Source organism: Sciurus carolinensis, chromosome 14 (assembly GCF_902686445.1).
Source record: "Sciurus carolinensis chromosome 14, mSciCar1.2, whole genome shotgun sequence".
NCBI classification, from domain to species: domain Eukaryota; kingdom Metazoa; phylum Chordata; class Mammalia; order Rodentia; family Sciuridae; genus Sciurus; species Sciurus carolinensis.
Window position 1 is genome coordinate 35,926,277 of NC_062226.1, and position 21,762 is coordinate 35,948,038.

Consider the following 21,762-nt stretch of genomic DNA (forward strand, 5'->3'; position numbering starts at 1 on the left):
ACCCAGATGAGGCTGAGGTTCCACCTTCCTCCCTAGTCCCAAGGTCACCTCATTTCCTGCCCTATTCCCAGGATGGATGGCAGCAGGTGCATCCCTTATTTTTAAGGAAAACTGCTAATTCCCTCTTCAAAGATGGGGTCTTGCCCTCCAGGCCCAATGGTAATCCCAGGACAGCGTGACTCCCCCTGCATCTAGGTTATTGTTCTTACCCATGATCACCTTGGTACATGTAACTGACCACAGGAATTTAAAAGGCTGCAGGCCCTGCTCTCACCCTAAGAGACAGACAGACCTCCGCAGTGTCTCCCGCACAGTGTTCAGCACTGTGTGGTTGAAGCACGTGCTTATTCTCTTGGTGCCATGTCTTGTGCCAAGGCAGGCTTTCTAGGTGATAAATATGGGGTCATCGCTGCCTCAAGGGGTGGCTGCCTGCGAAGAGCTGGACTCTAACTGCTGGAGTGGCTGCCCCTTGAGGCCAGAGGCCTTCAACTCCGTGTCACAGACCCAGAGCAGTGTTTGGAATCGGGAAGTGCTTCCTGAATCAGCACTGAGTGAAGGAACGACTCGGGGCGAAGAAAGGAAGAATCCAGCCCAGAGCTGGACATGGAGCTGGAGGGGCTGAGACGGGAAGGCCACTGCCCACTGTGGGCCATCAAAGGAGAGAAGGAGGGAGGCGTTCGAAGCGTCTTCGAGGGTGGTGGTGGCAGACTGTGTGCAGCTGGAGGAAGGGACTGTGCAGGAGGCCCCGCAAAGCACCAGCGTGAAGTTGGGGTAGTCCAGTCACTTGGGGCGGAGGCAGCCCCAGCATGCTGGCAGCTTTGCTGTTCCACCTCCCTGAGGGGTTCTGGTTTCCTGGGGACGGGCCAGAGCCCTGGCTTGGTTCTTGCTGAGTGGAGCCGGGATGGCTGGAGATGTGTGTGCGTGTTCGTGTGCGTGTGTGAACATGAGCACGCATGAGCGGAGGGGGGATCCGGGGGCACGTTGGCATTCAGCGTCCGGACGTGACAAATGTGCAGACGTGTCCGGGGAGCTGTGGACACGAGCAGCTGGCCGCGGAGATGCTCACCCTGTGATTTGTTGCTTTGATTCCTCAGGCCGCGACTTGGCAAGCACGACCCTCCCCGGGTACCCTCCGCACGTCCCCCCCGCCGGACAGGGCAGCTACTCGGCGCCGACGCTGACAGGGATGGTGCCTGGTGAGTTTGCACTGTCCACGGCTCCACAGCAGGCAGCGGACGGGGTTTTGACGGGGGGGCATCCCCCCAAACAGCCCGGGTGACCTCGGCGCTTCTGAGAAGCAGCCCTGAATAAATCAGGCAGAGGTCTGGCTGGCCTCCTCCCTGCAGCTGGGTCTGCCGTGCGATTGGGACAGCGGCATTGGGAGGACATCAGAGAGAGGCAGTCCTTGACTGTCACTCAGACAGCCCCTTGCTGGCCACATGGGGAGTCTGAACACAGAGGGGTGCAGGCCAGCCAGAGGGGGGGCTTCCCCCAACCTCCCCTCCCTCCTCCCCGCCCCCCTCCCCGGCCTCCTCTCTCCCACCCAATTCATGTGGCAGAAGCCCCTGAGCTGCTCTTGGCGGTCTTACGCCTTGGGACTGAGGATGGCGTGTTCCAGATAGACAGATTGCTGGTTGGTGGGTTTGTCACTGGATTCTACACTGAATACCACTGAAACCCAATCTCCTCTAGCCAGTGATGGGTGAGTTTCAAGATATTTGGAAAGGAGGCCACTGCATTGCACCCCCTTGCATCATAGAGACGGGGCAGACATAGGCATGGGGTGTTCAGGGCATTAGCGTAGCAGGGATACCCAAGCCCCCTTTTGTAAAAGATGTTAAAAATTTGGGAAAAATCAGGCCTCTGTTGGATGTCATTGTACTTCCTTTATGGGGCAGCATTGTCTCACTTGGTCATTGGCAGGGGTCACACCTCTCTTTTCAGTGCCTGAACCTAATACACCACTGACTCTCTGGGCACCTAGAAAAGCCAGAGTATCTACCCCCACCCCCACCCCAACCACTTTCTCTTTGGAGTCAAGACAGCCCTGAGAAGCTGGCAGGGGGCCATTCCTTCTTTGTTAGTGAAAAAATTAAGTCCAGAAAGGGGCTGGGAGTACCTGAGTCACCCAGCAAGGAGGAAGCAGCACTACCCATCCTCAGGCCCAGGCAAAAGGGACATTTGCTCTGAGAGCTGCTCCAGCCCTGCCAGGCAGCGCCCCACCTCCATCCACAGACCAGGGAGGGTCCGCGGGACCACGGGAGGTGCCCACAGCCCACCCTCCAGCACACACTGGAGTGTCTTCAAGCCTTTCCCCAGGGCGGCCCCCTAAAGATAGCCCGTGTCTCCCGCGTGAGCCCCCAGGCCTGAGGACTGGCGCTTCATGGGAATGTGGACAGGGCTTGGATGCGGGGGTCAGTATCCCACAGGTGATGAGTGGGGACGGGGTGGGGCCGGCGGCAGGTGAGATCATGGCCAGGGTGGGCTTGCCCCACACAGCACATCTTGGCCCAGAGCACCAAGTTGTCCCAGGAATCTAGATTCCCCCCTGGACTTCCAGGTTGTGCTGAAGATGAATTTAACAAGGTAGGAGGATGGAGCATATTTCATTTAACGGTTTGTTAGCTTGATTTATGACTTTTAAATATGAGACATATGGGAAATGGCCTCTGTGTGTGCTCTTGCCCTGGGCCTTGCCAATGCCAGGAAGACCTGCCAGGTTCCACCTGCAAAACCTTTGCCTTTTCTGCTACAAGGATGGGCCTGTAGCCGATTCCAGGGAAATGCTGCACGCGGACAATCAGAGGTGGCGGGACCCATGCCATCCTTCCCCATCCGGCTTCCCGTTCCCCCATCTTCAGCAAGTTAGGATGGATCCCGAGCCCCCCGGGGCACAGCCCTTCATAGTTATGCAGCATTTTATAGAATGTGAATCCCTTTCTCTGGAGCCCTTGACATAACAGCCCTGTGAGGTGGGCAGGCTCGAAGGTGTAATCCTCATTTTGCAGAAGGAGACCCAGAGAAGGCAGCGAGCTGTCCCGGCTGCACAGTACGCAGGTGGAAAACTTACCCTTTATAGGGCACACCCTCTGGTGTCCAGTGCTGCCTCTGTGCCCTCCTGATTCTCAGTGGTGGCAGAAGGGGAGGTGGTGGCAGCAACAAGCCCTGTCCCAAGGGCATGTTAGCAGGTGAAGCCCAGGCCACCCAACTGGGCCTCCCAGCTCCCCACCGCAAGCCCCAAAGAGGCCTAGTTCAGAAAAGCGGCTGAACTTTCTCCAGTTTATCCAAACAGAATCTGCCCTCTGACCCTGTGATTCCTCCAACCCTAATTACCAGGTTCCAGGCGATGAGCCTGGCAGAGCCCCAGCAGGAATGGGTGGAGGCTCCTCATGCATTAGTGGTGGCAGCCGGAATCACAAGACCAAGCAAGGGCACGGCCCAACCTAATCTGCTGGCATGAGCTGCATGGGGTGACCACAGGTTCCCCTGGCACTCTGTCCTCTGGCACAGAGAGAGGCTGTGCAGTATGGAGAGAGGAAAATAAGAACTTTGGCTGGGGAGCCTGCTGCCCCAGTACCCCTGACTCCTTCCTTCTCTGTATTTCTATTCCCTTCTCGTCTCCTCTTCCTCTCCTTGCCTGGCTTCCTTGCTTCTCTTCTGTACCCCACAGTACTTGGTGCCAAGCCAGCACCAGGGCTGGGACTCTGAGCTCAGTAGGCACCACCCTTAGCTCCTGTTCCTCAGTCACACATGTGGGACTCTGTTTCCACTGTGGTTTCCACACCTGTTTCTTGGGCAGCCTGAGCGTGTTGTGAGCACTGTCCCCAGCACAGAGAAGGCCCCCCTTTCAGCAGAGCTGAGGTTCTGCCCTTCAGGCAAGGCAGGATCTGGCCCCAGCTGGCTTTCCTGGCCTCCTCTCCCAGTTCTCTACTCCCTGACCACTGGATGATTCCCAGCATGCCTTGGACTCCTAGTGGTCACTGACTTTCCTCATTTTGTGTCTTGGATTGGCTACTTCCTGCTTGACCTGTCAGGCCCAGCCTTACCCTTCAGGGCAGAGTGCCAGCCTCCCTGGCTTCATGAAGCCTCCTGGTGTGGCCTCCACTGGGGGCTAAAGCTTTATTCCCTGTCAGCTCTGCCTGTGTCCTCCACTCTCAGAGGGACCTTCTTGCCTTCTGCACCCTTCACAGCCCCTAGCTCATTCTAGGTTCTTTCATGAATGTAGGCTAAGGAAGACATGAGAGAAAATTACATGGGCCTGTGTATCAGTTTCCTGTGGCAAATCACCACAAACATGGTGCTGGCAATCATAGAAACTTATTCTCTCACAGTTATGTAGCCCAGAATTTTGCAATCGGTAGCACTGTGCCAGAATTGAGGTGTTGGCAGGGCTGTGGAAGTGCTAGGGAAAGGCCCCTGCCCTTTCTCTGTGGCTCTACCTGCCTCCTGGCAGTCCTTGTCTGTGGCCACATGACTCTACGTCTAGGGTCTTGACCTCTCCCTGATCCATTTATTTTATTTATTTATTTATTCATTTTTGGTACCTGGGATTGTACTCAAGAGCACTTAACCACTGAGCCACATCCCCAGCCCCCCTTTTTTTTTTTTTTTTTTTTTTGTATTTTATTTAGAGCCAGGGTCTCCCTGGGTTGCTTAAGGCCTCACTAAATTGCTGAGGCTGGTTTTGAACTCATGACCCTTCTGCCTTGGCCTCCTGAGCAGCTAGGATTACAGGCATGCGTGGTGGCCCCTGCTCTATCTCTACATCACCCTCTCTGTGTGCCAGTCTCCCTCTTATTCTCTCTTGTAAGGGTACTCTTGCATTTAGGGCCCCCTTGAGATCCAGGATAATCTCCCCATCTCAGGATCCTAACTTAATCACATCTGCAAAGACCCTCACCCCAACTCTGTGCCCCACTGTGTAAGGTGACATTCACATATTAGGTTCCAGGGATCTGGACGTGGATGTACCACAACCTGTTTGAGGATTTCATTTTTGTATTTATTCAGATTTCTGATTCTTAACCTCTCAGGCTTCTGAGCCCAGAAGGCACTCACTTGAGAGTGACCGTGCTGAAGGGGATGATCCCATTTCGTGGACCCAACAGGCCTGTGGGCACTTGGGAGAAAGCTGCTGAGCTCTCTGGGGGGTTGCTCTCCTGCTTCCCTTTCTCTGAGACTGCTCTACTGCAATGTCAGTTCCAGGTATGGAACGGCCTTCCCTCCGCGCCTCCAGCAGGCTCGGCATGCAATCTACAGGGAGACTGGAGACCTTCCGGGTCAGCTTTCCCATGTAGGCTTTGAGTGACGTCAGCTGATGCTGCTTCCACTTATAAACGGGGGCTTCCATTTATCATATTTGCTTTTAGGACGCACAAGGGAGGGGCTGCCTCCAGGGTTTACTTGAGCAGTTGAACTTTGAAACCTGAAATAATAGACATAACATGGTTCTGTATTTAATGTCAGCTTGTTGGCTTGGACTCAAACTTACTTTGGATTGGATTTGGTCATCAGGGTGTTCTCTGTCCTCTGGCTCCAGGGCATTCCCATGTCTGCAAAATATGGCTTCTACTTGTTTTGTAATATTTGTAGATTCTGTTTCTGCAGCTCGGCAAACTCTGTATAGATAGCCCTTTGCTGATCAGGTATGTTGAAGAAAGCAAATCTGATATATTGTCTCAGCTTAGAATGGAGACAGTTTTCAGATTTTATTTTCATCAAGTCTCAGCAAATGCCAAAAGTTTTGCACCAAAGATTCCATAGTGTCTTGATCGGTGTAACTACTTGATTCCTGCCGGAAGGTATTTGTGTAACCTAACAGATATTGACATGGCATTTGAAACTCTTAAAAATTCTGGACTGGAAAGGGAGTTCACTGCCCTTTGGCTTCAGTGAGTCTAAAAAACAAGGTAAGCATCTTTAAGAAGAGCCGAGGTTCTTCACGTGCCCTATCCCAGGAGCCCCTTACTTGACTCCTGGTTCGGGGCTTCAGGCCATGGTGCCCGGAAGTCCTGACAGTATCATGGTCTTTCTTCTGTGGGCTGCAGCAGATGCAGAAGCTGGTTGGTGGGAGGCCTCTCAGAGCAACGTGCATGGAGGAACGTGGCCAGGTCCCTGTGGTCCTAGGTACTCTACTTGCCTTGGATTGGTGGACATCGTTTCTAGATGTCTTACAGTTAAGTTACTCACTGAACTGATGGCTTTTATTCTCTCAAACAAGTAGGAGGAGAGGGTGAGGGATGGAGCAGAGCTTGAGGCCAGAGTGGAGGTCTGGAACAGCCGTGGGCAGGGCAGGCACGGGGTCTACTGCGCTCTGATAGGAGGAATGAGGCACCTGCTCTTCTTGCTCTGCTCCTGTGACTTCTGTGCTTCAAGGATTTAACCCAGGCCAGGTGTGGTGGCACACGCCTGTAATCCTCACAACTCAGGAGGCTGAGGCAGGAGGATTGCAAGTTGGAAGCCAGCCTGAGCAACTTAACCAGGCTCTAAGGATCTTAGCAAGACCCTGTCTTGAAATGAAAAATAAAAAGGGCCGGCCATACACCCAATGGTGAAATGCCCCTGAGTTTAATCCCCAGTACCCACCCCCCCACCCCCGCAAAAAAAAAAGGCTCAGTACAGCCTGCTGGTCCCTCACACCCTTTTTGGCTTCTCCTACCCAGAGAGGCCTCCCCCATTACCTCAGTGTATCAGTTTTCTGTTGCTGTGAAGAATTGCCACAAACTTGTGACTTAAAGCAACAGAAATGTGTTCTCTTCCAGTTGTGATGGTCAGAAGTCCACAACAGGTCTCCCTTGGCTCTAGTCCAGCGTCCACAGGCTGAGTTCCTTCCGGAGGCTCTCAGGGAGAATCATTTTCTTTGTCTCTCCGGTTCGTACATGCTACCTGCTTTCCTTTGTTTGTGGCCCAGTCCTTCATCTTCAAAGCTGGTGACATAGAGAGGAGCCTGCCTCCCTCTTCACTCACAAGGACCTCTGTAATGGCTTCAGACTCACTTGGATAACCCAAGATAACCCCTTACCTTCAAGGCAGCCCATTAGCAACCTTAATTCTATCTACCACCTTAATTTCACTTTGTCATGTAACTAACATTCACAGCTTCCAGGTGTGGGGATGTTAGACCTTTTTGGTGGTTGGCCATTGTTCTGCCCACCATGTGCCACCTAAACCAGGACTGCCATGTCCCTCTCTCAGAACATTCTGGTTTTTTCATTCACAATACTAAGCACTCTTGGAGTAATTTAGTGAGTGGTTCATTTGTCCCTTGCCTGGCATCTCTCAGGCCTGTGTGGGTATAAGGGATTGGACACTAATCAAGGCTAAGTGTGTTTTGTTGATGGCTGCATCCTTGCTTCCCAGCAGAGTGCCTAGCACCTACTAGCACTCAGGACACATTACTTGAAATAAAAATGGGGAATTTTAGCCTGGGCTGCCAGTGAGAGTTTGGCTTAATCTGTTGTTTCCCTAGTGAGTTTGGGTATAGAACAATATAGCCAAGATGCCAGGGATGACCAAGGGCTGGGAGACTCAGGTCACTAATGTGGCAGGCACGTGGTGAAGTACGGGAGGGTAAGTGATCATGAACATGGACTCTGGAGATCCACTGCCTGGTTCTGAATCAACAGCCTGCTTCTCAGTAGCTGTGTGACCTGGGGCAAGTGCTATAACTTCTCTGGGCCCTAGCCTCCTCCTCATCTACAATGGGAATGATGAGAGTAAACATGAGTGTCCAGTGATGTCAGACATGTGAAAATTCTTAGAACTTTCCCTGGAGTATATGAAGTTTTGTGTACATGTCAACTAATAGTAGAAGTAGTGCTTACACAGGCGTCTGAGCTGGGGGTGGTGTGTAGACAGCAGCCTCGCAGGCACACCCACGCTGGCCTGGCCTGCTAGGCATCAAAAATCTTGAACTCCAGGGGTGCTTATACCCTGTGGAGTGCTTGGATCAATGGGAGAGCCAGTTGGAGAAGAGCATAGTCACGGGGAGAGTGTGGCCAAGCAGGAGCTGGGGAGGGGTACGGACTCTGAATGCCACAGGCCTGGAGGAAGCAGAGAGGGGCCTGGGCTTGGTGCAGTTGAGAAAGGCATTCGGCCAAGGGGGCCCCATGAGCCAGGTCTTTGGATTCTGGCTATCTGAAGGGGAGGGCGGGGACTGAGCCTAGCTGCTGGCTTGAGTTCCTGTGGGGGAGCACAGCCTCGCCAGCCCAGGCAGGGAAATGGGTTGACCAGAAGGGGAGGTGGTGGTGAGGAGGCTGATGGATAGGTGTTGTGTTTGGTTTTGGACTTGAACAAGGTTAGGCTTTGGACGTGGCAACTTTGGGAGACCAGCAGACCTCCAGGCAAGGCCTCTGTGGACAGGTGGGGAAGCAGGCCAAGAGCACAGAGGTAAAATTTAGCAAGACATGCATAGGTGCCCCCCAGAGAGGTGAGGGGTACCGTGGAAAGTGTGTGCAGCTGTGTGACATGCATAGTTCTGTGACCTCTCTGGGCCTGCCTTGGCTACTGTTTGTGAGGGTCCTTAGAAACGAGGGTCGTGCAGTTCTGCAGGCACTAGCTGATGAGGTGGGAGGAGTACTGAGCTTCTGGAGGGGAGAGGAGGAAGGGCTTTTTCCTCGGCCCTTGGCAAGATCACCCTAGCTTCTGGGTCCCACCTGTTCCATAGGCATCCCCTGTGGAGGACGTGCAGGCCAGAGGGGGACAAGATCCAGCACTAGGCAGGATAGTGGCTTGGCTCAGCCAGGGACTCCTTGTGGTCTGACGTGTCATTTCCACCCTATGGGTCTCATTCTGTAAGTGGACCAGGGGTAAAGTATATTCTGCACTAGTCCATAGGTAATGCTGGCACCCACCAATGGGAGTCAGGGAGGCACTGTGTTTGGCCCTTTATAAAGAACCTTCCCAGCAATTAGAGAGGAAACCATAGCATGGGCCGACTTAGGAGGGGTCAGCAGAAGCTTGGTGGGGAGATTCAAGCATCAGATGGGAGAATGGACCTGTGCCCTCCGTGAGCCTCTCTAGCCCAAGCATCCGGTTTGCTCGGGGTGGATGACCTTCGTTCTTAGTTCTACTTCCTCCCACTTCTAAATTTCTTCCTAAGCGCCCCCTGAGGCTCCAGGTGGCTCCCAGGCTCCTTCCCCTCACCTTTGCTGACCTGGTCCTGGTCTCCGGGGCGCACACCTGTTGCTTGTTCCTGACTCTTTGCTGCCCTCTAGTGGCCTCTAGTCACTCTGCCACACCAGGAATGTGGAATTGACCCCAAATAGCAAGGATGGAACTTCACCTTTGTTCATTCATTCATTTTTTAAAATGTTTCCTGAGACACTGAGCGCCAGTTCTGGACTAGGTGTGGTGTTTCAGACACAGCTAGCTGCTGCCCTCAGGTAACTCACAGTCTCCTTGGAAAGAGATATAAAAACCATCCCTAGGGTTGGGGCTGTGACTCAGTGGTAGTGTGCTTGCCTAGCAGGCATGAGGTCCTGGGTTCGATCCTCAGCACCACATAATAATAAAATAAAGCTATTGTGTCCACCTGCAATTAAAAAAAAATCCCTACATTCTATGCTAAGAACTAAAACCCAAGAATGTACAAAGTGCCCAGGAAATCAGGAGAGGGGGCTACTGAGTCTGCAGGGGGAAGCTGGGGTGGAGTGAGAGGAATCAGAGAAGGCTTCCTGGAGGAGGGAGTCATCTGAGCTGGAGCTCGAAGTGTGAGTTAGCCAGTCCAAGAAGACCCTGTTGGGTAAGGGACCTATGCATAAGCAGCCCCAGAGAGCCAGAGAGCACAGGCATCTAGCAGGAGCTGAGTGGCCAAAGCCTTGGGTGCTGGGGGAGAAGAACTGAAGGGACAGGCTGGGCCTGATGGAGAGGGGCCTCTGCCGGCGTCAGGCCTCACCCTCTGCAAACCTCTGGGCACCAAGCAGTACATCCAGTAGCTCTGACAGAGGGCAGGCTCTGCCCAGGCAGGTCTGGACAGGAGTCTGAGAGGTGAACCCCCTGTGCCCTCACAGGTGGGGGACAAGGGTCCGGAGTGACCTGATCTGACAGTCTTTGTAACCCAAACTCAAGGAACCCCAAAGCGACACTGGAGTTGGGGAAAACCGACACGCCCGTTCAGGCTTTCTGAGCTCTTGGCTGCACTTGTGAAGAAAGTCAAAAGGCAAAAATCAAAGGATCTGGGATGGAAAGGCGAGGGAGGCCCAAAGGCCCTGCTCAAATTGACAACTGGGTTTTGATCCCAGCTGCCATACAGTGTGATCTTGGGAGGTGACCCTGGCACTTCTATTCTCCCTTAAAACAGGAGGCAGGGACAGGGATGCTGGACCGAATGCTCCCTAAGGGTCTTCCTGGTCTTGCCACGCCAGGGTTGCTAAGCCAGTGGTTCCATCCTGCCGTTACCTCCTGGCTGGACTGAAGGGCTCCTGAGTCCTGCCTCCTCTGTCCTAAGTGGGCAGTGCCCTTAAGATTTGGGCTACTAAGTGAGGAGGCCACAGCCCTGGGCCATCGTGTGTGAACTTCGAGGAGCTTAAGGAAGGAGCCTGAGGATGCCGATCCCACTGCCCCATCTGGAAGCCCCAGCCACTGCCGTGCAGACTAGGACAGGCCTTTAGGGCCTTCGTACCTGGGATGGGGTCACAGACTCAGGCAGAGATGGCCAGAATTCATTCCATCCTGGTAAGCACCCTGTCTCTTTTGGGAGGGCAGAGGTAGGGAAGAGGCTCATCCCAGGACCAGGCAAGTAGGGTCCTAGCTGGGGAGAAGTGCCCGAAGTTACACGCTCCCTGGCCTGACCAGGAAGTGGGACATCAGCTGGCATGAGGACACCTTCATCTTTGGTACTACTCCAGGCAGAGGTCACGTTTTAGTTTCCCCCAGTGTCTAGCTCCATCAGGATGGTGGTTGGCAGGACCCAAACCCAGGGCCCAATGTGAGTCCATATGGGCTCTGACTTGTCTCCTCCTGATGTTCCTCTACAGCTGTTGTACTTAAATCTACAAAACAAAATAACTGGCTCGTGATGGCTTTTTAGGCGATCAAGGGCATGCAGTTGGGATTTGCTTTAGTAGAAACTGGACTATTTGCAGAAGGTCTGAGCATTGGGCAGATGGGGGTAGGTTGGGCTTGTGGCCTTTCAGGGCCTCCCAAAATGTTGGTGTACCCATTAGTACAGGAGGAGCATGGGGGTACGTGGGGTCCCATGGGGAATAGGTGGCCTTGCTGGTCCTTGGACCTAGTCCCGAAGTCCTAATGATCAATCAGATTCTGACCAGAGGTAGAGTGGACATGAATCCAAGAGAACCCAAAGGCTTGGACAAGGACTGTAGCTCCGTCCTCAGCTCCTGCCCCACTGGAAGTGGAAGAGACACATGACTGAGATTTAAGTGCTGAGATTTAAACCATTCTGCTGTAAATGCCTCCAGTGCCATTTCTTGCTGAAAGACCTGCCAAGAGGGCCTCATGGCCACCCTGTCTGGGAGGCACCAGGCCTGGCCAGGCTCACCATGCAGGAGTGTCCAGGGCTCAGAAAAGCCCTTCATCCCTGGACAGCTGCAGGTAGTCTGCCCACTTGAGATGTACGGCCCAGCTCCCTCATCCTGTGCTTCTTTACTTCTACTTCTTCCCACTTTCTTTGTGAGTGTGTCTTAGTCCCTGCCAGACTTGAGCTCTTGGAGGATGAGGGTGGTGTTCCACCTGGAGCCATGAGCCAGGACCCAGAGAAGTCCCCAGCTGAAGGTCTAGGAGCGTTTCCGAAATTTACGATTTGAGGCCTGAAATTTCCATCTCTTTTAGCTTTTGCCTGAACAACTCAAAAAGGAATCTGGAACGCTGGCATTAATTAATGTTATATGAAATGTCTACACATTGTAACATTAACTTCATTAACTACGAAATTTAAGACTCATCAAACTTTCATTATGTTTTAAAACAATTTTTAGGTTAGATTTTTCTCCCTTTGCAAGAGTCTATGCCTTGATTGCTGAGAAATCATAACTAGTCATTGATTAAAAGACTTATGGCCAAATAATTTCAAAAGCAAAATTATTTTTAAAAATACATTGTTTTTTCATTTTTAGAACAGAAATTATTATTGTGGTGCATTTAATGTGCTGTAAGTTGAGATGGAACCTCCTATAGAATGGTTCCTGGGTGGCTGGGAAGGAGGGACTTGGGAGAGACCTGTTGACCATAATAATTAATGCTAGGACCTTGAGCTCCCACCCTCCCTTTCTCTCCCCTTTTATCATTTACTGAGCATCTACATGTGCCAGGCGTAAGTCTAAGGATACCTTCTCAGGCTAGTGGTGAGGGCCTACAGGGGGACAGGAGTCCTACCAGGTAAGCCCAGAGACTCTGAGAACACAGAGGAGATTCTGGCCTAGACAGGGGATGTTGGGCATACTGGGCTCCAGAATTTCTGTACAGAGGACTGGGTGGGGGGCAGGTTCAAGGTGCTTTTTCAGAGAGGTTTACTAACATTGAGAAAGCGCCATTGTCCACCTCAAAGAATGGGGAGGCCCGGGGCCCAGCCAAAGACTTCCAAGTCATCTGTGATGCTTTCCGAGCAGGGGAGGGATCTGCGAGGAGACGATCCTCAGGTCTGTTGTTAGAGGCACATCTGTTAGCCCGTGGGAGGTGGAGTGAGGGGAGGGAGGTGGTTGAGTGAGCAGGGCCATGGTCCCTAAGGTTCTGAGACTAGCTTTGCTCCTTCTGAACCCCAGCTTCAGTCTGCTGGGACTGTCTTGTTTCAGTCCCTTTGACTTGGTGGAGCCTCTGGCCCCATCTCTAAGACTTCATGAGCTGCAGGCCACCGCCTCTAACCCTGAAGGTCACTCCATCTGGAACACTTCCAACCAGCACCCAAAGCCCTCAGGGGCAGTGACAGCCGGGGGAGTGTCCTCAAATGAGGTCCAATGGCCCCTGCTTGAGACCTAATTCTACCAATAGCAGCGGCCACATGGAGCTGTCCAGTCTATAGAGGGAGCACACACACCCCTTATCCCCTGCTGCCATCTAAAAGCACCTTGTCAGGTGGGAGCATTTCTGTCCACCTCAGAGGCCAACTGAGCTCAAAGAGGTGCTGTGCCTTCCCAGGACACATAGTCCACCCGGAGCAGCTGGGCCAGGAACCTGGAACTGTGTCTCAAGTTCACTGAGCCCTGGTACCTGTGGAGACTGAGAGGGATTGGATCCTATTGGAAGGACTCTGAGCCCAGGGAGAGCACTTGGCTTCCCTGGGCTCCCTGAGGACTGTGGAAGGCTGTCCCGACCCAGAGTTCCTCCATGGCTCAGGAAAAGCCCTTCCTGCAGGGGGCACCAGGGAACTCACACTTCGGATTCCAGGATATTCCTTTCAACCTCCACCTCATCCTCCTAGGCCCTAATTAAACACTCACTATTGCAGGGAGACTGCTTCCCAACAAGGGGCCTCACCTCCCCTTGAATGCACCCCCAGGGTACCCCCCTGCTCTGCTCTGGCAGAGCGGTGGTGGCCAAGTGTGCCTGGAACTCCTCTCAGAATCTTCCACCGACCTGTCCCTACACACAGGAGGTGCTCAATGGATGTGGGTGGACTTGTTTGAATGCAGCACTCGCTTCCTCTTGTCTGGTCCAGAGTCAAGGGTTTAGGGTCCAATCTGTAATTAAACAGGGCTTGAGCTCCATTTAAACGCCCCCCGCCCCCCGCCATATTTGCTCTGGTTTCTTGCTGGAAGACACTGAGACAATGGCCCTTGTTACCCTCTGTTTGAGTTATTTATTTTTTTCACTTTTCCCTCCTTCCCCTCTCAGGGGACTCGCCTCTCGCCCTCATCCCTCATGTTTTCCCTTTCACTTGACTGTCACTCTCATTGTCCTCCTGGGGCCGGGAACGCGGGGTGACAGGCAAGGGGAGCCCAACCGGGCCAGGGAGGCTGGAAATATAGTCATTAATGGGACCCGCGAAGCCCAGATGTCCTCCCTGAATGCGGGTAATTTGTTTTTAATGAAAAACCACGCGGTGACCCTGAACAAATGAATTTTCTTTATAAGGAGTCTATGTGCAGAGGCACCAAATAAAGGACTCGAAACGCAGAGACTTAAATCGAGGGTTGAAAGAAAGAAAGAAAGAGGGAAGGAGCGGGAAAGAGCAAGAGAGGTAAAAGAGGATGGAGAGAAAAATTTTTAAGTAACTGTGTTATGTCCTTTTGTCTAAAGAACAATCCCAGGTCAAAAATTCCTCAGGCATTATCCTGCCAGAGCAGGATGCAGGACGACTGTGGCCATTCTGAGGTCTTGTTCACAATAATGGCGAGAATATGGGCACCGTGTGGCCACATCGCTGCACGCGTCACCTCAGCGGATCCTCACTGTAGCCTGAGTCCGGACAGTGTTAGCCCCATTTCACAGAGATGCAAACTGAGGCTTAGGAAATGGGGTTTGCTCTGGGTCACACACCTAGTGAGTGCTTGAGGCTGGATGACCAGGGAGGGACGTTGCCAGTTTGGAGTTGGACGTGGGTTAAAGTCTAGAAATCACTTCCTCCAGGTGGCACTAGGAAGGGCGTGGTCTGAACGGATCAAAAGGAGAGGGGTCTTGGGTTGAACCACCATGTCACCTAGAATTAGGCCCTGGGACTCTGGGAGTGGACAGCCTCTGCGAGAGTGCTTTGGGTGGGAGATTCCTGCAGAGGGAACGCCCAGAAAGGAACCACGTGGAAAAATGGATGCAAAGAAATTGGCATCTGCCTCTTGTGAAACAGGAGACCAGCCACATACCACTCACGGCCTCCCAGGACCTTTTGTTGGGGTGCAGGGCAGGACTTGGGGGGGACCACTGTGTAAGAGAAACGTGGTGGGCAGTCAGCAGAGGCCGGGATGGGGGTGATTTGCGGTGCGGGGCTGGAGATGGTCCTGTTTGGGCCGCGGCCACCTCACCCTCCATGGTAGATGGGCAGACCTGGGACTGTGCCTCTGCGGACAAGGCCAGGGCTAGCACAGGGTCCCCGGGTGAGTCAGAGCAGGTGCCAGGCTGGCCCTCTTTCTGGACTCGCCCCCACCACCCAGTTCCTTCCCAAAACAAGAAAAAGAAGCATTTCTGTCTTCCTTCGTCCTCCAGGCTTGGTAGTAACCGATGGTCCCAGCGAATCAGGACCCCCCACCCTACACTTCTGTGCTCCTGAGCCTGGTTCCCTTCCCCAGGCCTGGGACCTGGCCTCTCAGGGATTTCAGCTACCCTGCTCCAGGGGATACAGACGGTGGCCTCCCCTGGCAGAGGGTCAGCCCAAGCCCCACATCATGCGCAGCGCCAGCTCCCTCCACTCTGCTCTTCTCCCAGAGTCAGGTAGCTAGACAAAAAGAAATGATAGTTTTCTTTTCCTGCATTCAGTTTCCCTCTGGAAGTTGTGACCCAATTAGAAAATCAAACAAATAGAAAAGTCTGACCAGAACCCCGGCTGAGGTCATGAAGCTTCGGCTTCTATTTAGGCCTTTGCCTCACAGCCTCTCGGTGAGTCCCGGCTCCCTCAGACAGCAGGAGCGGACCTTCCTCACTCTGTAATTGATGATTTATTCCCCACTGACTTCCAAAATGGATTTGAAGCAACTTCTTGACCTTTCAATAACATCAGCCCGACCTGAAATCCCCTCATAAAATAGGAGGGCCGCCAGTGTTCCACACAGAGACCCAGGAGTGGACAGGCGCCCACCCCCGGCTCCGCAAGTGGACTACTGGCTCTTGACAGTGCGGACCCCAGGGCTGTCCTTGGTGCCCAGCCCTGCACCTGGAGCCGCCGCTCTTCCCTGCTGGGAACTGGGAGCAGACTTGGAAGCAGTTCCTCTCTGGACGCACTCCAGAGCATGCTTCCCAAATTACCTTCGATCAAAAGAAGATCACCAGGAAAACTGGGACAAATTGTGATTTCTACAGTGGATAATTACGAATACCGGGATGGGTTGCCAATTGGCAAATGAACTCCTCTGGTGAAGCCTTGGATTAATCACCCCACCAGCGAGGCAACCCGGTCAGATGGCTCTTGATGGTCCTTGATGGTCCTCATTGTGGGATCCTTTCTGGTCCTTCTTCCTCCCTCTTCCCCTTCTTCTTCCCTCCTCTCTTCTCTTCCTCCACTCACTCTCTCACTCTCTCATTCATTCACCAGATGATCCCTCAGTTTCTCTCTGGTGCTGAACCCAGTCAGTCCACAGTCTGGGCACAGATATGATTAACTGAATCTCTCAGACCCAGGAGCATGGATGAGGAGAACCACTGAGGTTACCTGCTCAGAATGGCAAGAAAACAGCTTGACTGTGACAGTTTTGACTGACTGCAGGTCCAGGGACTAGGTAGAGACTTCTGGGGACACAAACAGGGAGAGGTTTGGGGGAGGCAGCAGCAGCTGAGGGCTCGGGGACGGTGGCAACAGGGATCTGTGGCCTGACCCAGTGCCAGCTCCAGCCCAGCTCACCCTGGGCCTCCCTGGGAGGACTCTGAGGGAAGCCTGGCCCCGGGGAATCTCTGTCCCCGAAGCTGGGGCCAGACCCATGTGTACAAACAGGGGGCTCGGTATTTAGGAGCAGGGAGGAGCAGGGAGCTGCCCTGAATGGCTGCCTGCTTTGGAAATTTCTATGCATTTGTAATAACAAAATTACCATAATTTGCTCGTTAACGCAGCTAGATCAGTCAAGCATTGTTCCATCGCGGGCGGGCGGGGAGGCCGAGCGCCTCTCTCTGCACACTCCACACACCCCAGCCAGCCTGCCAGCCCGTTAGAGCGCTGGAAATTAGCATGCAAATGGTCCTAATTCGGTGTGCGAGCTGTCAGGCAGCGCCTCTCCGGCCTCGTCTCTGTGAAGGCCCTGACAGCCCGGCTCCGGCGCCGGCCCACCCTCCTTGCTCCAGCCAGGAGGGGCTCCGAGGGGCACCTCCAGACTGACAGCTTGGCGGCCTCCCTCCCTCCGTCAGCGCCATCAGGCCTGGCGGCGGGCTCCCCGGGGAGCAGGCAGGGCCTGCCACCATGCCGGTGGAGGAGGTGGGCAGGCGGTGGGCTGTGGGGGAGGCTGGCCCACACTCAGGGCCACCAGCCTTGGCTGGCCTGGGGCAGTGGGGACAGAGTGAGGGTGGAGTGGTGGCCCCTTGGCTCAGGGCCCAGCTGGAGCACAGGGACCCTCCCAGTTGGAGAGTTCTGAGTGACCCCGGGGACTTGGGGCAGCTTCTCCCACCTGCACATCCACAAGGACCAGGTTCAAGTCCTGCCAAGCTCTCTCCCAGGCCTGACTTCGCCCACGCTGTCCCACACCCGGCACCTCTGTCTGGGCTGTGCATGGGATTCCTCTGGCCGGGGTGGAGGACGGGGGACAGGGCAGCTGGGCGTCGTGTGCAGGACCTGCGGCCCAGCAGTCTGGGTGCGCCAGGCCCTGAGGGAAGGCAGTTCCCTAAACATCCCTGGCCCTGGGCCTGCATCTTTGTGGGGGAGGGTGCTTGGTGGCTTCTTCCGGGGCTGGGGAGAGGGTGAGTGAGGGGAGGCCCCTGCTCTGTAACTGTGGTGCGTTGACCTGGAACTTCCCTGCGGACTCTTTCCAGTCTCCCACCTGGGACTTCCCCAGCTGCCCGGGCAGGTGGGGTTGGTGGTGTCCCATGCACGGAGGAGGCCTGTTTCCTCCGTGTAACTTGGCTGAGTGGCAGCACCAGGATAGAGCCTCCCAGTCTTGATGAGCCTTTTGTTTGTTGAGATGGAGTCTGTATGTCGCTCAGGCTGACCTTGAACTCCTGTGTGTGGGGGTGGGGCTGGGGATCAGACCCAGGGCCCTGCACAGGCTAGGCAGGTAAGTGCTCTGCCCGTGAGCCACACCCCAGCCCTCAGAGCCCCCGAACAGGAGGCGGTGGGGGCGGAGAGCCAGCTCACGCCTCTGCCTGGAGCGAGAGCCACAGCTCCTTCCTGCACTGAGCTAGGCCTCGGCTCCTCCTCTGGGCAGGGCGTGGTATTGCCACCTTGTGATGATGTATGCCTCTTGCCGTGCCTGGCACATCCTCGGTACCAAATAAATGTCCCGAAAGGACAGAACTCAGGTGGGAGCAGTTATGCCTGTCGTATGTTCTCCTGACAGCAGGAAGAAGCTACTGTGGGAGTCTGACTTGATACCATAGAGCTTATCTTGAAGCTTCCCTGAGGCTGTCCTCAGGCCACTTCTCAGGATTTGATTCCTTCCTTCTCATAAGTGGATCCAGCTCCCTGTAAGATTCAGAGTTTGCTGAGTGGGGAGCAGGCTGGATCTCAATCCTCATTTGCCCAATCAGCTGGCTGTACTTGTGCAGTGAACAACTCAGCCATCCCTACATGGCTGCCCTGCCTGCCTGCTGTTTGTTGTGAGGGCATCTTATTGGGTCTTTTTAACTTCAGCTAAGTGGAGAGGTATGAGAAACCCTGAGAAATTCAGAACTTCAACTGCTCCTGGCTCAGGGGAAAAGATGAGATCTCACAGCCCAAGTTCTGCTGTGTTGCACTCACCATGCAGCACGGAGCCTGGCTGAGGGCAGATGCTGGGGTTTGAGGAGCTGCCCTAAATAACCTGAGGACCAAGCTAGGAACTGAGTCCATAAACTTGCAGGTGTGAACCCAAAGCCACGCAGCCTGCTGGACACCAAACGCCTTGAACCAGGGGTGGCTTTTCTTTCCCATGTGACCTTTTTCCCCAGCTACCCTTTGGTTTGTGTGTTTAGGGTCATGGGAAGAGAAGGATAGAACCTTAGGGTTCCACATGCCAGCTTCTCAAATAGCTGCTGTTGGCTGTTCAGAATGTCTTTTGAAAAGGAAAAGTCCTGCCCATCACAGGATCCCTGGAACTATGGGAACTTCTCAGAGGCAGCTCTGTTCCACCCCAGGGAACCCTGCTCCCACTTCTGAAATTCCCTTGACGACTGTCGCCGGCAAACTTCATCTCTGCTGGAGGAAGCATTGCCACAGCTCCCCCTAGTGGAGAAGCGTGACGCCTCGCCCTGCCTTGCTGAGTGGCGTCAGGCCACCCTCTGTTGACCCCGTTTCCACACCCACACTCTCAGAACCTGCCACGCCCCGCAGGTACCCTCTGTACTGCTTTTGCATAGGCTCAGTGAGAGGAAGGGGCTGGCCCAAGGTCATGCAGGGCCAGGAATAGAATCCAAGGTACTTTCTCTTCCACGTCTGGCCCCACCCTGTGAGCGTCCTTGACTTTGGCCAGTGGAACATTTGCTCTCAGGGCCACATGCCCTTCCTAGTCTTGTGGCTTTAGGCCCCAAATGTCCAGTGGTTTCCGCTCAGTGGCCAGGTCAATCTTTCAATCTCTATTTACAGTGACCTTCCTGGCACCCATGCTCCTTCAGTCCTTTCCAACATGGCAGCCCAGATAGGTCTGAGTCAGGTCATGTCCTTGGCTCACTCAGAGCAAAGGACAAAGTCAGGCCAAAGTCCTTCTATGATCGCCTAACCACTTCCCTCCCTGACCTTGCCTTCCTCCCTTCCTTCCCTCTTCTTTTCTCTAGTCACACAGGCCTCCTTGCTGTTCTACCATCATAACACCCACGCCCCTGCCTCAGGGCCTTTGCACTTGCTGTTCTCTGCTTGGAGTACTCTTCCCACAGGTATTCACATTGCTAACTCTCACTTCCTTTTGTTTTTTATTCCAAAAGTCACCTTCTCTCGGGCTGGAGTTGTAGCTTAGTGGTAGAGCGCTTGCCTAGCATGTGAGGCACCTGGTTCAATCATCAGCACCACATAAAAATAAATAAAGGCATTGTGTCCATCTACAACTAAAAAAAAAATTTTTTTAAAGTCTCCTTGTCAGCAAAGCCATCCCTACTCTCTCAAATTTCACCTCCTCCCCAGTGTTTCTTATTCTGTCTCCTGCTTTGTCTTCTCCTTAACACATTATCCCCATACCGTATGCTTTGTTTTTACTTCTGTCTTGTGCGTCATCTGTCTGTAGCACTAGAACATAAGCTGGCAGAGGGCAGGCCTGTCGTCTGTGTCCTCAGTGTCCAGTTGCAGGCACGCTGACGGTGTCTGGTGAATGAACAGGTGAAGTGCTGACAGCCTGCAGTGTGCCTGGCGCCTAGGTGGACACCTGCTGGGTCCCCAGCACACCTGTGGGGCTCCCCCACTGCTCTGTGTGTTCCTAGGAGGCGTCTCCACTCCTCCTCCCTCATCCTCCAGGACCCGTCCCTGCTCCTCTCCATCCCCGGATCCCTTCCCCCAAAGCGGTCAGGTCTGTGCCCTTGGTTGACACAGAGGAAAGCGTCGGTTGAATAGATTTCCATCAGCATGGCCAACTTGAGGGTGGACCTCCTCACTGTGCTCCTGGGGAAACTGAGGCTTGGATGGGGGAGGGGCCTTGCTCCGACAAGTCGGTGGTAGACTCGGACTGCATCAGGGCTCCAGCCTGGGACCGTCCTGAGGGCTAGTCCTCATTCGGCTCCCTCCACAGAACCCCTGCCTGGTCGATTGCTCTGAGCAATGGTGGCACCTGCCCCCGTGGCCTGACTGGAGTCCACCCACACAGCCAGCCCTTCTTGGTGGTTGGCCTGCAGTGGCCAAGCCTGCCGGAAGCTCTGCCTTCCTCCGCCCCTTTCAGGGGACTGACACCAGTGTGCCCCCGAGGATGCTGGGAAACTCTTCCACAGGGATCCGTGCTCCCCACACTCCGTCACTCCTGTCCCTGGGGATCATCTCACAGCAGACTGAGGCTCAGGAAGTCTAGGCCAGCCCAGGATGCCACACACAGCCTGAGGACCAGCCCCGTCCCCGGGCTCTCAAGCTCACCGCGCTCTGGAATCACCTCCAAGTCTGGACAAACATCCGAGTCCACCCTGGGAGGTCCAGGTGAACCAGCTGGGATGTGGCCTGGTTGTCGGGAGTCCTCCCGGCTCCCCAGACCGTTTGCCACCCACTGGCTGGGGACACCGAAGGAACGTTGCTCCTGCCCGGGGGCAGCTCAGCAGTGGGGCGCAGTAAGACTTAAAAAGGCGGAGTCGTGTTGACAGGTGAGGAGGGGCCAGGAGGTGGGGGCGTGTCCTCCCATTCCGTTTGCTTTGGGAAGGAGACGCCCGAAGCGCTGCCTGGGGTAGTGACACTGAAAGAGGCTGCGGCCTCCGAGGAGAGCCCCAGGGCCCTTCTAAGACAGAGGATGGACCAAGAAAGCCAAAGCAACTGGCCCTCCCGAGAGCCCCCATCCTTGACTTCCCTCTTGACCTGGACACTGACGGGGCGAGAACTCCCTCCCCCACCCCAGTCCAGCCGGTCTCTAGTGCTTGTCACAGGGGCCGGTCCCCAGCCACCCAGGATGCAGGTAATTTATGTGTGTGCGGCTCCCTCCTGCAGACTGCGGGCTCTCCGTGGGCAGGGACCGTGTCTGATTCATCTCCACCTCCCCAGGCCCAGGCCCTGCTTGCCGGGGGCAGGAGAGGCGCACGGAATGGAGCGCGTTCCCGGGGCACCGTGGGGCTCCCAGCCTCCGTGCAGCCGAGGGGCCAGCGCGCCGCGCAGCCCGCACGTTGTGGGAGTAATTGTGGAGGTAAATCTTGTCTGGTCTCCTCGCAAACACTTGGTGAGGCATTCCATAAATATGTCAGCAGCAGCATTAAAATTTGATGGCAGTCGGTGCAGGTCGGGACTAGCACTGTGACTTCCCAGCAAGGTATGACACCTTCACCTCCGTCTCATTAGTCAGCGGCTGGCGTTCAGACCAGCAGAGCCCGGGAGGCGGTGTCTTCGGAGGAGGACCCCTGGCTGCTCTGAGGAACAGGCCAAGGTCAAGG

General features: G+C 54.5%; 1 protein-coding gene across 1 annotated transcript in view; it reads left to right on the forward strand.

The window, feature by feature from the left end:
• Pax5 (paired box 5) overlaps window positions 1-21,762 on the forward strand; it is a 184,550-nt gene that overhangs the window by 137,030 nt on the left and 25,758 nt on the right. The window contains exon 8 of the mRNA XM_047525710.1: window positions 1,095-1,196. Coding sequence (XP_047381666.1) covers window positions 1,095-1,196 — 102 coding nt within the window. The remainder of the gene's footprint in view (window positions 1-1,094; window positions 1,197-21,762) is intronic.